The sequence below is a fragment of the Falco rusticolus genome, chromosome 4 (genome assembly GCF_015220075.1).
Source record: "Falco rusticolus isolate bFalRus1 chromosome 4, bFalRus1.pri, whole genome shotgun sequence".
Lineage (NCBI taxonomy): Eukaryota > Metazoa > Chordata > Aves > Falconiformes > Falconidae > Falco > Falco rusticolus.
In genome coordinates this window covers 44,009,996-44,023,351 of record NC_051190.1, presented here as the reverse complement: position 1 = coordinate 44,023,351, position 13,356 = coordinate 44,009,996, and the positions used below count along the sequence as shown (strand labels likewise).

The window sequence follows — 13,356 nt, the reverse complement described above, 5'->3', positions numbered from 1 at the left end:
GCCAGGACACACAGCGCAGCGGTGGTGGGGTTTGGCTGAGGACCAGCAGAAAAAGGGGGATATTTTGGTTACTTTCTCTTTTGCTTTTGGTAAAAGTGAGGCGTGCACTCCCGCCCTGCGCTCTGCCCGCCCAGGAGCAGCCACCCCTGAGCCAGCTTTTAGCAGAAGAGGAAACACTGGGTGCGCAAAGCTGCGCTGAGGGCCAGGGCTGCCGCCGAGCTGCGGGGGGCACCCACCGCGTGCCGGGGGGAGCGGGCAGCCAGGAAGGGGAGCGGAGCCTCGGATCTGGCGTGGGACACCTCGGGTGGCTGATGCTGGGGTGGCTGCTGGCAGCACTGGCGGTGCTGGCGCAGGGTGGTAAGTGCTCCTGCAGTGCTAGGAGATGAGAGATAATTTCAAAAGACTTTCACTGAACGATCCAGGGGCGATAAGGCCCACGGAACCAGCGCGGTGATGGAGATGGTCGCCCGAAACCGCAGGCACGGGGGAAAGCCGGGTGAATACCCCCCAGCAGCGGGCAGGAGCCAGAGTGAGTGGCACCAGGCGGTGCCACAAACCCAGGGAGCAGGAAAATGGTGGTTTTTGGGGTGGGAATCACCCGTGCGGCTGCTCCGATCCCCTGGGCAAGCAACATGGTGATCGGGTGATGGCTACAGCCTTGCCCAACGCATTGGGGTTTGGGGTGCGGGACCCCCCAGCCGCTGCCCTCTCCCGCAGGCACTGCCACGGGCCCTGGTTTCTCCTGCTGGAAACGCTGCGGGTCCCGCTGGTTCCTCTGCTCCTGGCCACCCCACGGCCCAACAAGCGACACGTCCTACCTTCTGACGCTCTGGTGAGTGGGGTACTGTGGCAGGGGTGGGCACCACGTCCTGGGGAGCCCTTAGGCTGTCCCCTGAGCAGGACACATGGGACACTTGGGGATACGTGACCGCCGCATCCCAAACCCACCTGGATCCAACCTTGCACCTGCTTCCCCCGCAGCTATGCAATGCCCAGGTTGTGCCAGCAGTTCAAGGCGGGTGCAAGGACGACATACACCCTGAAGCATCACCATATTTACGTCCTCACCAATGTCACAGCCTGGGTGGAAGCGCGCTGGGGGGACCACATCCACAGGACCCCCAACCTCACGCTGTATCTCAACAAGGCCGGTAAGCACACCGGGGAGGGGGGGGGGGGCAGGCTGGGTGCCAGCACTGGCACCAATAACCACCTCATCTTTACAGTCAAGATGGACCCACCCCCCACCACAATGCCATTCACCAAGACCGGCGGCCGGCTGAGGTTGCAGATGCCGAGGTCATCGTGCCACCATGGGGACCGGCCACCACAGCGGGAGGCTCGCTTCCGGATGATGGGCAACAGCAGCTGGACGCAGGTAGAAATGCGATTTGCCAGAGCTGGTGGTGACCAATGGCACAGTCAGTAACATCATGGCAGCTGGGGGAGTGTGGGGGGCTGGTGATGCCACCATTGTGTCCCCCCCACAAACCTGGCCGTGTCCCATCTGTTTCCCTGCGTTATCGGCTCTGCTGCATCCTCCTGGCCACGGGCTCCTGCTGCTGCCCATAACAGGATCAGGCTGCAATTTGTGGGGATTACACAAGCAAAACCCCAGATTATACTAATGACGACAACAGATGAAATCTGGACACTCATCCCCAGCGAACCCCCCCTGCAGCAGGGGACCCCCCACCCCTCTCAGTTGCTGCCAGGAGGGTCTTGGGGCTGAAGGCATGGTACCCCAGCCAAGGGGACTCTCCTGGCCACCATGTCCCCTGCACCCCATTTGGCTCTCCCAGACCCTGGGATGTTTGGGGGGGGCACAGGGCAGCATTGCTTTCACGTCCCAGTAACATACTGGTTTGACTGGTTGGGTGTCTTCATCCCTGTTCTCTCTGCAGGTGATGTGCGAGACGGTGATGGATGAGGATGACTCAGGTCTGTTTGGCCTGTGGGGATGCGGGGGACAAGTGTCTCCTGGGGGTGCTTCTACGTCCTGACAGTGGGGCTCTGTCCTACACTCCCTCCTGGCCTCCCAGCACCCCATGATGGCCAAAAGCTGGGGGAAAGGAGGGGGGAACCCACCGCCTGACCCTGCCACCCCACTCTAGTGACCTGCACCCTGGGGGGGGACAGCGCCTTTGAGGTTCAGCTCCGGCACAAGCCCTCCCACTGGAGCAGCTACTGGAGCGACTGGAGCAGCTCCATCTTCATTCCTGAGGGTGAGGAAGAGGGGAGGAGGCCGGTGGGATCCCAACGGCTCCCAAAAATGCCGATAGCCCAGCCAGGGTCCTTCCTCTTGCAGAAATCCTGGCTAGCCCAGTGCTGAGCTACCAGCTGGGAAAACTGGGGAGAGATGGGCAGCGGGTGCTGAGGCTGAGCTGGCAGGTAGGACAGCAGCAGGGACCCTCCTGGGTGTTGTCCCCCCCATTTCATCCTCCGAGCCGCCCTTTCTCCCTCCCCCAGCAAGCCCCCAAGGAGCAAGGGGATGTCACCTACACACTGCGTGTCCGCATGCTGGTGTGCCGCTGTGCCAAGCTGGCCGAGGAGGATGCTGTGGTGCTGGGGGGGGAGGTGATGGTGCACAACCTCACCCTCTGTGGTGCTGAGTATGAGATCCTGCTGACAGCAGCCAATGCCGCCGGGCCAGGGCCAGCGCGGCAGCTCCGTGTGCCAGCAGAGCACAGTGCAGGTACCAGCCCCGCGGGAGGACTGAGCTCCCTGGCAGCCTTGAGGGGGTTATTTTCCCAGCCATCCTTCACATTCCCTGTTTCATCCCAGATCTCAGCTTCAAGGACATCAGCATGGATGGTGGCACCATGACGGCGCAGTGGGAAGCACCAAGCCCTGGCTTCGCCTACTGCTTCGAGCAGCAGCCACTGCCAGGAGCACCGAAACAGGGCATTTGCATCCAACGGGATTTCCCTGCTGAGAGCATCCACGTGGAGAGAGGCAAGGGAGTCCCCCAAGCTGCCCACCTGTCCCCCCCCTACCTGGAGCTGGATCCTGGCATGGGTTTAACTGGTATCTTCAGTTCCTGCCCCAGGAGCGTGGGAAGCACCAGCGTGTTACCGCCTCGCCGTGCACAGCTGGGCCCCGGTGCGGGGCTGGTCTACCTTTGCCTTGCAGCACCACTATGCCAGCAATGGTACGTATGGAAACATGGAGCATCTGCGCCCCATTTAATTGCAAAAAGAGGCTTTCCTGAAATGCCACCCCCTTTTTTTTTTTTTGCACCCACCCCCCATCACATGCAGCCTCGCTAGCTGTGCCCATCCGCATCAATGCCAGCGCTGGGGATGCTGCTGCTGTCCTCCAGTGGAGCCCATCCCCCCGTGCTGCCTGTCCTGGGGCGCTGGCCAAGTACCTCATCTGCCATGCAGCTGAGGGTGACAACGTGACCTGTGAGTGTGACACCCCCCCCCCCCCCCATGGGGCAGGAGGAGGGTGCTGCCTGCAGGCAGCTGCCAGACTACCACCAGCTCCATTTGCCCAGACGGTGAAGCGGACGCCGCAGCATCGCACTACATCCTCCAAAACCTACAGCCTGGCACAGCCTACAGGGTGGGCGTTTGGGAGGTGACAGGGGAGAGCGAGGGGACCTGTGGTGCTTGGTGGCACTTCCAGACCAAGGCACTGGGTAATGGCTGGAGACCCCATCCCCTCCCTGCTCCCCATGGGGTGCTCGTCCTCACCCCAAAACAGCTCCCATGTCCCACGTGGGGTGCCGGGGACAGAAATGCCATCACTCAGCTGTGCCCATCCCCAGGTGCCCAGGGAGCAGTGTGGAAATACAACCTGAAGTACCTGGGCATCTTGCTCGGTCTCCCCACCATGGCTGCCATCTACCAGCTCAGCAAAAAGAGGTGACTGCAGCACCCTTGTCCCCACCCTGCTCTGGCTACCCAGCTCATTCCCCACCTCCTCACCAACCCCCACCTCCCCAGGGCTTGCCGCCTCCTCTTCCCACCCCTGCCCAAGCCCATGGGCAGCAAAGCCATCCAGTTTGCCACTGGCGAAATGAACCAGGTGAGATGCAAAGTGCAGGAGGGGCTGGATCCCGCACCTGGCACGTGCTTGTGCACAGTGCTGGCATGGGATGTTCCCACCCCAACTGCATCTGACCCTTAGGGTCAGCACCGGCCAGGCTTTGTGGAGCCCTCCGAGAGGTTCAGCCCAGCCGAGCTGCTGCTAAAGGAGCTGAATCCTGGGAAGGAGCTGACTGACACCAGCACGTGGCCTGGCACGCCACAGCCTGGCCCTGGGGCTGAAGAGCTGGCAGCAGCATGCCAGCCAGGTGGCCAGAAGGAGCTGCCGTTTGCCTACCGCAGGCAGGAGGTGCCGAGCCCGGTGGGATTTCCATCGCCTGGCAGCACCAGTTGCACCAACCACCCACCCAGTGAGAAGGAGGAGGGGGAAGAGGAGGGGAGGCATGGACTACACCAGCCGCTGGTCCCCATTGCCCTGCTCATCTCTGACAAACCCATCATCATCAGGGATGAGGAAGGATAGGACCCATCACTGCAGAAGTCTGTGCTGTAGCCATCGCCAGGCTGGGAGAGTGGGGATGGATGGCAGGAGGGGGATGGGGGGGGGTGTGTGTGGTGTCCCATGGGATGCCAAGCGTCCACTCTGTGGGGTCACAGTCACACTGGCACTTTGAGGGGTTTTTCTGGTTTCCAGGACACAAAAGGCTATGCCTCCAGATGCAGCGTTGCATGGAGCCAGGATCTGGCCATGCGCTTTCCAGCCTCATCATTCCGCAGGTGATAAATAACAAGGGAAAGTGGTGGAGTAAAGCCAGGGCTGAGGGTATTTCCTTGGCTGGATCGGAAGAAGAGGCAAAGCTTCACCCCAGCCAGCTGCCTCCTGCCACTGCAGGGGCCAGCATCACCCTGGCAGGACAGAGGCACAAACAGCCCCAGCACCAAACACTGGCTACTTGCAAAAAACCAAACCAAAACAAAACAAAAAACCAAACAAAAAAACCAACCAACAACACTTCACAAAATAAATACAAAACCAAAAACCATAAAATAAATGCATGAAGCAGCTGGGCTGAGATGGCTTTCTTTGCCTGACCTGGGCAGACTACAGCGATGATTTAGAGTTGGGGGCAATCCATGGCACTGCATAGGATGCAGCCAGGCGGTGGGGCTGGATCTGGGGGGGACCCGGGGTCGCAGGCTCCCCCCCAGCAGCCTCACACGGGGCTGCACTGCTGCCCCAGCCCTCATCTGGGGCAGAACTGGAGCCGCTGCTGAGGCTGAAGAGCGATGCATGGTTTTGTCTACCTTGCATGCTGGGGCTGGAGGTGTTGGGGTTTATTTGCTGAGAGCGCAAAACATAAAACAGGGGAAAAAATAATTAAATGGGGTTAGTAGCACGGGGAAGTCCGGGAGGAGTCAGCACCGGCAGAGCTGTGGTGCGGCAGCCGCAGCCGCCAGGGCTCAGCCTCCTCGCTGCTGCTTTTAGCCCCAGTCCTGCCTCGCGAAGGATTTAACCCAAACGCTGCTCGCGGCACCGGCGGAAACCGCGCTGATGCCGATGGGCGACAACCGATAACGCGCCGGGACGCGGGGCCACGGCCGCGCTCCTGCGCCTCCCCGCGACCCCTCCAGCCAGGGCGGGCGGCCCGGAGGGCAGGGGATGGAGACGGCTGCAACGGTGGCACCCTCATGGCTGGGGGTCCCGGCTGGCTGTGTGCACGCAGGACCCCTCACCGCTGTGCCCACCGGCACCGTGCCCACCCGTGTCCGGCACCGCACGTCCAGGGTGTCTCAGCTGCCGGCGGAGCCACGAGGTGGCACCAGCCCCGCGTCCCCACCTCCCGGCTGAGAAAATCCATCTTCCCTCTGCCCACGGCCGTGCATCACCCCGTGGGCCCCCATGTACCGGCAGCCTCTATCCCTGGTCTCCAGCACCCCAAATCCCTGGGGATCGGCTGGAGGCTGGGCATCTGGCATCCTCCCAGCCCCAGCAACCCACGCGGAGGCAGCAGATTTAGGGATTTTACTGGGATTTGGGCAATGCCAGGCTCGCTGCTGGAAACACCCCAGGCCAGCCACGTGTGGAGGAAGCATTCAGTCACCAGCAGGGCGCCGGGGCAGGCGCACATTCGGGGTTCAGCCCCTGTTTACGGCCCGTTTTTGGGGCCAGAGCAGCGAGGGAAGGCCAGGCAGCAGCAGCAAACACGCAGCTGGCCTGGGGCCAGTGGCACTGCCGGTTAATCATTCCTGGTCATGGAACAAGTTCACGCCAGGGCAGCCAGTCCCGGTTGCTGCATTAAAAACAACCCAGGGAGAGGCGGGGGATGGTAGACACCACCACCCCCCCCTCCATCACCCCCCCATGGGGGCATCTGCTGGGGATCCATCCCACCCGTGGGGCCACTTGAGCCCCCCCCCCCAACACCTTCAGGGACAGCCCCATCCCCACCGACAGCCCCATGCATCCTTGCCCACACGTGTCCCCAGTTGGCCAGTGCTCCGCCAGGAACACGGTGCTGCACAGAGCCCCATGGGCAATGTCTTGGGGAAAACTAATTAAGCCAGCTGTGCCAATTAGTGTAAGCGAGCAGCTCAGGACTTTCTAATTAAAGTTTTACAGGACTGTTTTCCAAATGAGTCTCCGGGAGCTGCTCTGAGCCCAGTGACCTGGGGACAGCCACCAGCCCTGCTTTCACAGCCAGGACCTTCACCACTCCTCCATCCGGATCTGACCCTGCACAGGACCCAGACGCGCCACAGGGCATCGGTGACACCCGGCAAGAGCCGCTGCCACTCACAGCCTGAGAATGGGCACATCGTGACACCCAATGGGAGATGCTGTCTGGGACGGCGCTGGGGCAAGCAGCAAAACGCCATCGCAACAGGGGAAATAAAACTCATCCCAGCATGGGGAGGCTGGTGGGAGCACGGCCGGGTCAGCATCAATCCCAAAGGCACCCTGAGCCTGAGGGTGCCCCCCGGCTTTGGAATCTCCCTGGGCAAGCAGAGCGGAGCTGGCCCAGCTGTCTGCACACACGTACCCCGACACCTTTACAAGCAGCTAATTTAAGACCTGTTGCCTTTTATTTTTAGAGAAGGACATCTGATTACGCCCTGTGGCGCCTTTTTATATTGTCTGATACACTGACTTTCAGCATGGCTGTTTACACCAGCAGTGCCAGTGCCACCTGAAGGTGCTGTTTGCCAGGGCAAGCGCAGAGTATCCCTGCCCTAAGGGGGAAAAACCTCTCCCTATTCCCACAGGGTCCTGGCAATGTATCCCCAAAAGCACAGGGGATTTGCAGGGGTGCATTTACCCCATGACACCTCTGCTTACTCATGCTAAGCAGAAAATTCAGCGCCACATCCCGAGAAAGCATGCAGTGCAGCCAGCTGGGGTAGCAGGAGGATGCTCGGAGCCTGGGGATTTGCTCCAGGCTCCCTGATTTTGGGGGATGCGAGCTCAGCTGGCCCCGAAGGAAAGCCATAAAAGAGCTGGAGGGGTTTGCTACAGCCCCACATACACCGACTCTCAGGGGTGCAAGCCCCTGAGGAAGGTGAGGTCCATCCCTGTGGGTCTGGGCTAAGTTTTGCTCCCAGATGGAGAAGTTTAACTTGTTTCCCAGCCTCCTCAGGGAAACAGCCCGGATTTAGCCTGAGCAGCAGAGAAGGCTGCAACCCTGCAACCCCTTCCTTTACCTGCCCCTCTTGCAGCCCCTTCCCTCATCCAGCCGTCCCCTCCACAGCCCCTTCCCAGCACCCAGCACCCTGCCCCCCTGGCCCAGCCCCAGCCCTGAGCAGAGCTGATGCCAACAAGGTGTTTGAGCCCAGCCCAACCACCAGCCGTGCCAGGGAGAAGGATTATTCGCTGGGCAAAAAGCCACCCCTGCCACTACCTACACAATGCCACTCGCTCCTGGGGAGATTAGGTGACCATTCAGGAGCTGCTTTGAGTTAATCGCTAAGCAAACAAACTGATCCCTAGGATTATTTTTTATTATTATTAATTATTATTATTATTCTGTAGGCAGAATTCAATGGCTATATCTCACCCAGGGGCAGACACGCACCCTCCCAGCACTGCAAAAGCCCGGTGGCCAGGATGCCCAGCAGATCCGGGGGGGAGAAGGACCTCTACATCTGGGGGATCTTTGCTTTTCCTCTCTAAAGTTTCTGGGGTTCTTCCCCCCAAAAAAACCTGCAAACATCACTGGCACCATCACCTCAGCCATGCCTGTGTAGCAGGGAAGGGGCTACAGGGATTGCAGCCAGCCACCAGCTGCAGCTGGGCTCAGCTTGTTTTGAAAGTCACGGGTATTTCAGCGCTGGTGTTTTGCAACCGTACAGTGTCACAACAACAACTGCAGTTTTACTTTGCAAACAGGGCCCGCAGCTGCCCAGCACCCCTGGCTCTTTCCTGCTCATGTCAGGCTGAGCTCGCCTGCTGCAACAGCTTCACCCGTGTGTTATTTCCAGACCAGAGAATGGAAAATTACTTGAAGCACCAACAAAATTGAATATTTAATTTTTTTTCCCAACACAGAGAGGCTCAGAGCTGCCCCATCCCCTGTGGGGCTGGGCTGGATGCTCAGCTCACTGCAAAATCCCACCAGGATGCTGTGTGCCCCAGCACGTGAGCCAGGAGAAGCCATGTTCTCCTTCTGCCACACGAGAAGCACAGGAAATATTTTGTTTCTGCAGTTTTAATGTTTTCAGATGGCTGCTCGCAGGGCCAGCAGCCCCGGGGGCAGCTCAGCCTCTGGCACCTCCGAAGCTTTCCAGGCTTTGGCAGCAGCCTGGTGCAGCAAAGCCACAGCTATTGATTTATTTTTATTTTTTTTCAACCAAAACTTTATGTAATAAAAGAAATGATAAAAGGACGTTGGGAGGCAGGCAGCTGCCTCTGTGCACTTCCCCGGCTATCAGGTGATCTGGAAGGAAAGGACGTGGCGCCCTTATCGGCGTACACATTCCCCTGCCCGCTTGGCAGCGGAGCCTTCCAGAGGTTTGCGGCGTAAACATATTTTGCTCAAGCAGGCAGCCGGAGTTGAGCTAAGGATAGCTGGCTCAGTAGCAACCAGAGAACCCCCCCAAAATGCCATTTTTGCAGTAAACACCCATCTGTGCGAGCAGGGAAAGGGCTAAGCCCAGAGCCAGCAGCCAGCCAAGCTTTGCAGCAGTAAATACAGGACCAAGAGCAATTCCCCCCGCCTCCTCACCCCAGATTTGCCGCCCCCCATGTGTTTACCAGCTCTTTACAAGCAGATTGACTCTCCCTCATTTTTTCACACACAAAACCCACTGGGAAAGCAGAGAGAACCAGCTTGGGGCCCCCCAGGACCATCCTGCAGTGCTACAGCTGCCCACCCGCCCCACCAGCGCTGCTTACCTCCAACCAGCTGGGACCCCCCCAGCTATCACTGCCTCTATCCACACTGGGATACAGTGGCATTTACACAGCTGCTTAGCAGGAAAATGCCTCTCCCTGCTCTACATAAACCCTTGCATTTGAAAAGTAATTGGGTACAAGCTTGCTAACAAGGTTGGTAAGTGGAGGGGGGGTGTTAATTGCAAGCTTGCAATGTATGTGTATCCCTGCAAGCTGGCTTGGATCCTTCTCCCCCAAACTGGGCTCAGACTGAGGGTTTTTCTTAAAATCAGCTTAAAATTACTGCCTCTTGCAATGTAGTGGGGGAAGAAAAAACGGGCCACAGCCCTGTTTCTGGAGACTTTGAGATTGGGGAGCAGGAATCAGTGCCATGGTGTTTGCCAGGGTCTTCCCTGTTGCGGGAGCTGCCCTGGGATGGGGCTGAGATGGCAGGGGACGGAGAACAGCAGTGGTGACAGCCCCCTGCTCCTTGCCTCTTGGCTGGGGACGGCTGTATCCCCACCGATACCCGGAGCAGCCCACCAGCAAGGGCAGCAGTGCAGCTCGCCTCCTCCCTGGTGCCAAACACTCGGCATCAGCAAGGCTTTAGCTGCGGGGAGATGCTGCAGTCAGGGCATGGGATGCCACCACACTGTGTCCCCTGAGATGTGGCAGGGGACAGGCACCCCATGCTGGCCAGCCGCTTCTGCACAATATGTGAAGCAGCACCTGGGAGTGATGGCAAATGTGGCTGGGAGGGCAGCAGTGCTGGGCATGAAGTCCCTGTGTGCCACACTCCTGGCACAGGGCATGGCTGTGTCACCCACAGATCCCAGCCGGTCCCTGTGTGCTGGCATGGGTGCCGTGCCGTGTCCCTGGCTGGGCGAGCGCCATCCCCACGCGCCCTGTTTGTATGCCAACACATCACGCGCTGCTGTTGGATGACTCGGGTGGGGGGATTTTTTTAGTGTTGTTGTTTTTGGGGGGTTGGGGTTTTTTTCCCAACAAAGCCAAAATATTTGCATCCCTCTGGGGATGGCTCTGGGTTACTGAACCTGGGACGCTGCCCAGGGGTCCCAGCAGGAGAGAGGACAATGAGCTTGGTGGGGAGGGTCCCCACCGGCACCCAGCACTGGCAGCTCCATCCCCCGCCGCCGTCCCTGCTGTTTATACATAGACATGTTTATGCGCGGCACCCGGCTCCTTCCTCGCTCCCAAACAACTAGATAAAAAGTCAAAAAGTCATAAAAATTTTCCATTGCCCAAGGGAGGGAGCAGTGACCATGCAAGGAACCAGGCAGCCCCACAGCAAGGGACCATGAACGGGGGGAAGGTGTGGGAGTGGGGGGGTATGGGGGGTGGGAGTCGGCCCCAGAAAAACAGGAGGCTGCGTTTGATGTAGTGAACGAAGGTGGCAGTTTGGTCCCAGCAGCCTGTGGCATCAGCTGGCCCTGTGGCAAACCCAGCGCCGGCACCAGCAGTGCCCACTGCCATCAGGGCTCATGGGGTGTCTTGGTGAGCATCGCGATGCCCCCTTGCACTGGCATGATGCTCTCAGGGGACGGGACATGTGGCATGTGCAACACATCCATCTGGCTGCTCCAGATCCCATTTTTTGGCATAAGCCACCCCTGGTTTCTCTGCAGTTTTTCCCTGCACCTGGAGCGGCTCGCTGCCTTCGCTGGCTGGCTGCTGCTCCGGGAAAAAGCTGCGATTCCTGTTGAGCTGGCGAGGAAAGCCCCGGCGCAGGGATGTGAGGACTTTGCCTGTGGTTTTCCGTGGGTGGGAGCGATTCCTGCAAACAGGCAGCTGAGTCAGCGGGCGGAGGACGGGGCCGCGATGCCGCCCTGGCATGTTGGGGTTGATGGCTGCTTCTCTGTGCCCTGGCAGAGCTCTGTCACTGCCACGCGAAGGGGGACCCCAGAGATGTGGCCAGGGCCAAGCCGTGCCGCTCCCAGACCTGGTGCTTTTGCAGTGCTGGAGACTGGAGCAGAACCAAAGCAAGGCTCAGTGCTGCTGGGGACCATGTGTGTGCTCCCGAAGGTGCTTGGGGACCCCCTAGCACAGCACGGGTCCCCTACTCTGGGGACGAGCAGGTCCTCGTGCTCTGGAGCACCCATCTGTGCAGACTCACTGCTCCCTGAGGTGCAGGCGGTGTGAGCCCAGCATCCCACCAGCTGCAGAGATGCTGAATTTGGGCAGCACATTGTCCCTGTCCCCATCGTGGGGACAGAACAGGGCATCCCCACTCAGGCAAAAGCCAGACTGATCATCCCCCATCACCCCTCCCTGCAGTAAGAGCCGCTCCCAGTGCCCCCCCCCCCCCCCCCCGGTTTTGGGGCAAGCTGCACCCCACAGGGCTCAGCCCAGATGGGATGGGGGAAGGCAGAGCTTGTTTTGGGAGCTGGATGGATGCCCGGGCTGGGAGGCAGCAGCCATGCAGCTAATCCCTGGCCCTTGCAAGGCTGTGCCGGCACATTCTGTCCCTGCCAGCACTGGGACGGCCATGAATTTTGCTTGTCACCCCCTCCCTGCGGTACAGCCGCGCTGGCCCCTGGCTGCTGACCATCCGCTGGGGTACAACAGCCTCAAGCAAGGACCATGGCCACTGTGCCAGGACTGAGCATCCTCCAGAGATGGGGAAAGCTGGGGGGAAGGAGAAGACCCCCAACATGCTGCAGAAGGGGGCTGCAGAGCCATGAGCTGTGGCAGGGGGGAGCCTGACACCAGGCAGAGCCAGGGCTGCAGGGTGGGGGTCCCAGCACCCCAGTGCCTGGGGCAGAGGGGTCCCACACTTTGGTACTGAAGAGGAAAAAGGAAAAGAGAGAGGAGCTGGGTGGGGTGGGGGCAGCATTTCCAGGCCTCTCGCAAGGAATAGATTTTGCTGGGTGGTCTAGGAAGCATTTTCCAATGCGCGGGGCCAAGAGCTATAAATACTCCTGGCACTGTAATTGCGTAACGCGCCTCCTGCCCGGCATCGGGTCTCTGTGCTGTGGCCAGCATCGCCAGGCTCAGCAGTCCCCCAGGGAGCCCCCGTGTGCCCCAGACCCCCCCCCCCCGTGTCCCAGGGGAACAGTTCGGGCTGTGCAATAAGGACTTTGGAGCTGTGGAAGGTAAACAGCAGAAGGTTGGAGGGAGCACCGGCGGCACTGCCAGTGGTTGTGAGAGCACCGGCTGGGGGGGGTCTGTGCCTCGCCCCAGCTCCAAATATCCAGACAAGGTATTTTTAGCCCCTCCAGGGATTCAGGAGCTGGCACCAGACCCAGACTGGCTGTGCCCCCGGCCTCCCTGTGCTACTGTCTGGCTTTACGAGAAAAACCTGGAGTTGTCGGCAAGAATTCCTGCTGGAAAGATCCCTCTCATGTGGGGGACCAGGAGCGGTGCCCACAGGCATTGGGTTCCTCAGCACAGCATGGCCTGTCACCACAGCTGTCACCGTCACGGTGTGACGCACTTTCCCAGAAAGGTGCAACAGGATGGATGGTGCTGGGTGGCTCTCTTTGCCCTCCAGCACCGGGAATAAGCATCCCCTTGTGTGGCTGGGGCAGATGATTGGGGTCTGACTGACAGCCCCTGGCCATCTCTGCTGCTTGGTGTTTGCTGGTGCAGAATGGCTCCCTTGTGCCGTGCTGGAGTTGGCTGGCGGGGGGCTGATCACAGGGTTTCCTTTGGAGGCATCTTTAACCAGGGGGTTGCAGCGCTGTGGTTTGTGCCCTCTTTGATGTCACCGAAAAGCCCCAGTGCCGCTGAACCGCTAGGCCACGCAGCACCGGCTGCCACTACTGCAAGCGGCAGCTCTGGGGGTGCATCTCCCACAGCAAGGATGCAAACAAGTTCACTGTCAGGCCGGGTAATCCTCTTCTGAGGAAGATTACTTGCTGCAGCCAAGGATGCCAAATAAAAATCAGATTTGGATAAAGGTTGCATGAGCACCAGACTCTTGCAGGCAAACACAGGGTCGAGTTATCTCACTGGGTTGCGGTGGAGTGCCTGGCC

The 13,356-nt window shown here is 59.7% G+C and overlaps 1 protein-coding gene across 1 annotated transcript; it reads left to right on the top strand.

Annotated features, from left to right (window-relative positions):
- The first annotated feature begins 168 nt into the window (after nucleotides 1–168).
- Nucleotides 169–4,569, top strand: IL12RB1 (interleukin 12 receptor subunit beta 1). The gene is made up of 15 exons (XM_037387167.1): nucleotides 169–357; nucleotides 718–832; nucleotides 982–1,151; nucleotides 1,227–1,378; nucleotides 1,905–1,941; nucleotides 2,115–2,225; nucleotides 2,309–2,391; nucleotides 2,470–2,695; nucleotides 2,785–2,955; nucleotides 3,050–3,151; nucleotides 3,261–3,400; nucleotides 3,475–3,643; nucleotides 3,773–3,869; nucleotides 3,951–4,032; nucleotides 4,135–4,569. Exons 1-15 carry the CDS (start codon nucleotides 312–314, stop codon nucleotides 4,513–4,515), a joined length of 2,082 nt encoding a protein of 693 aa, XP_037243064.1. The 5' UTR covers nucleotides 169–311; the 3' UTR covers nucleotides 4,516–4,569.
- Nucleotides 4,570–13,356: the final 8,787 nt, after the last annotated feature.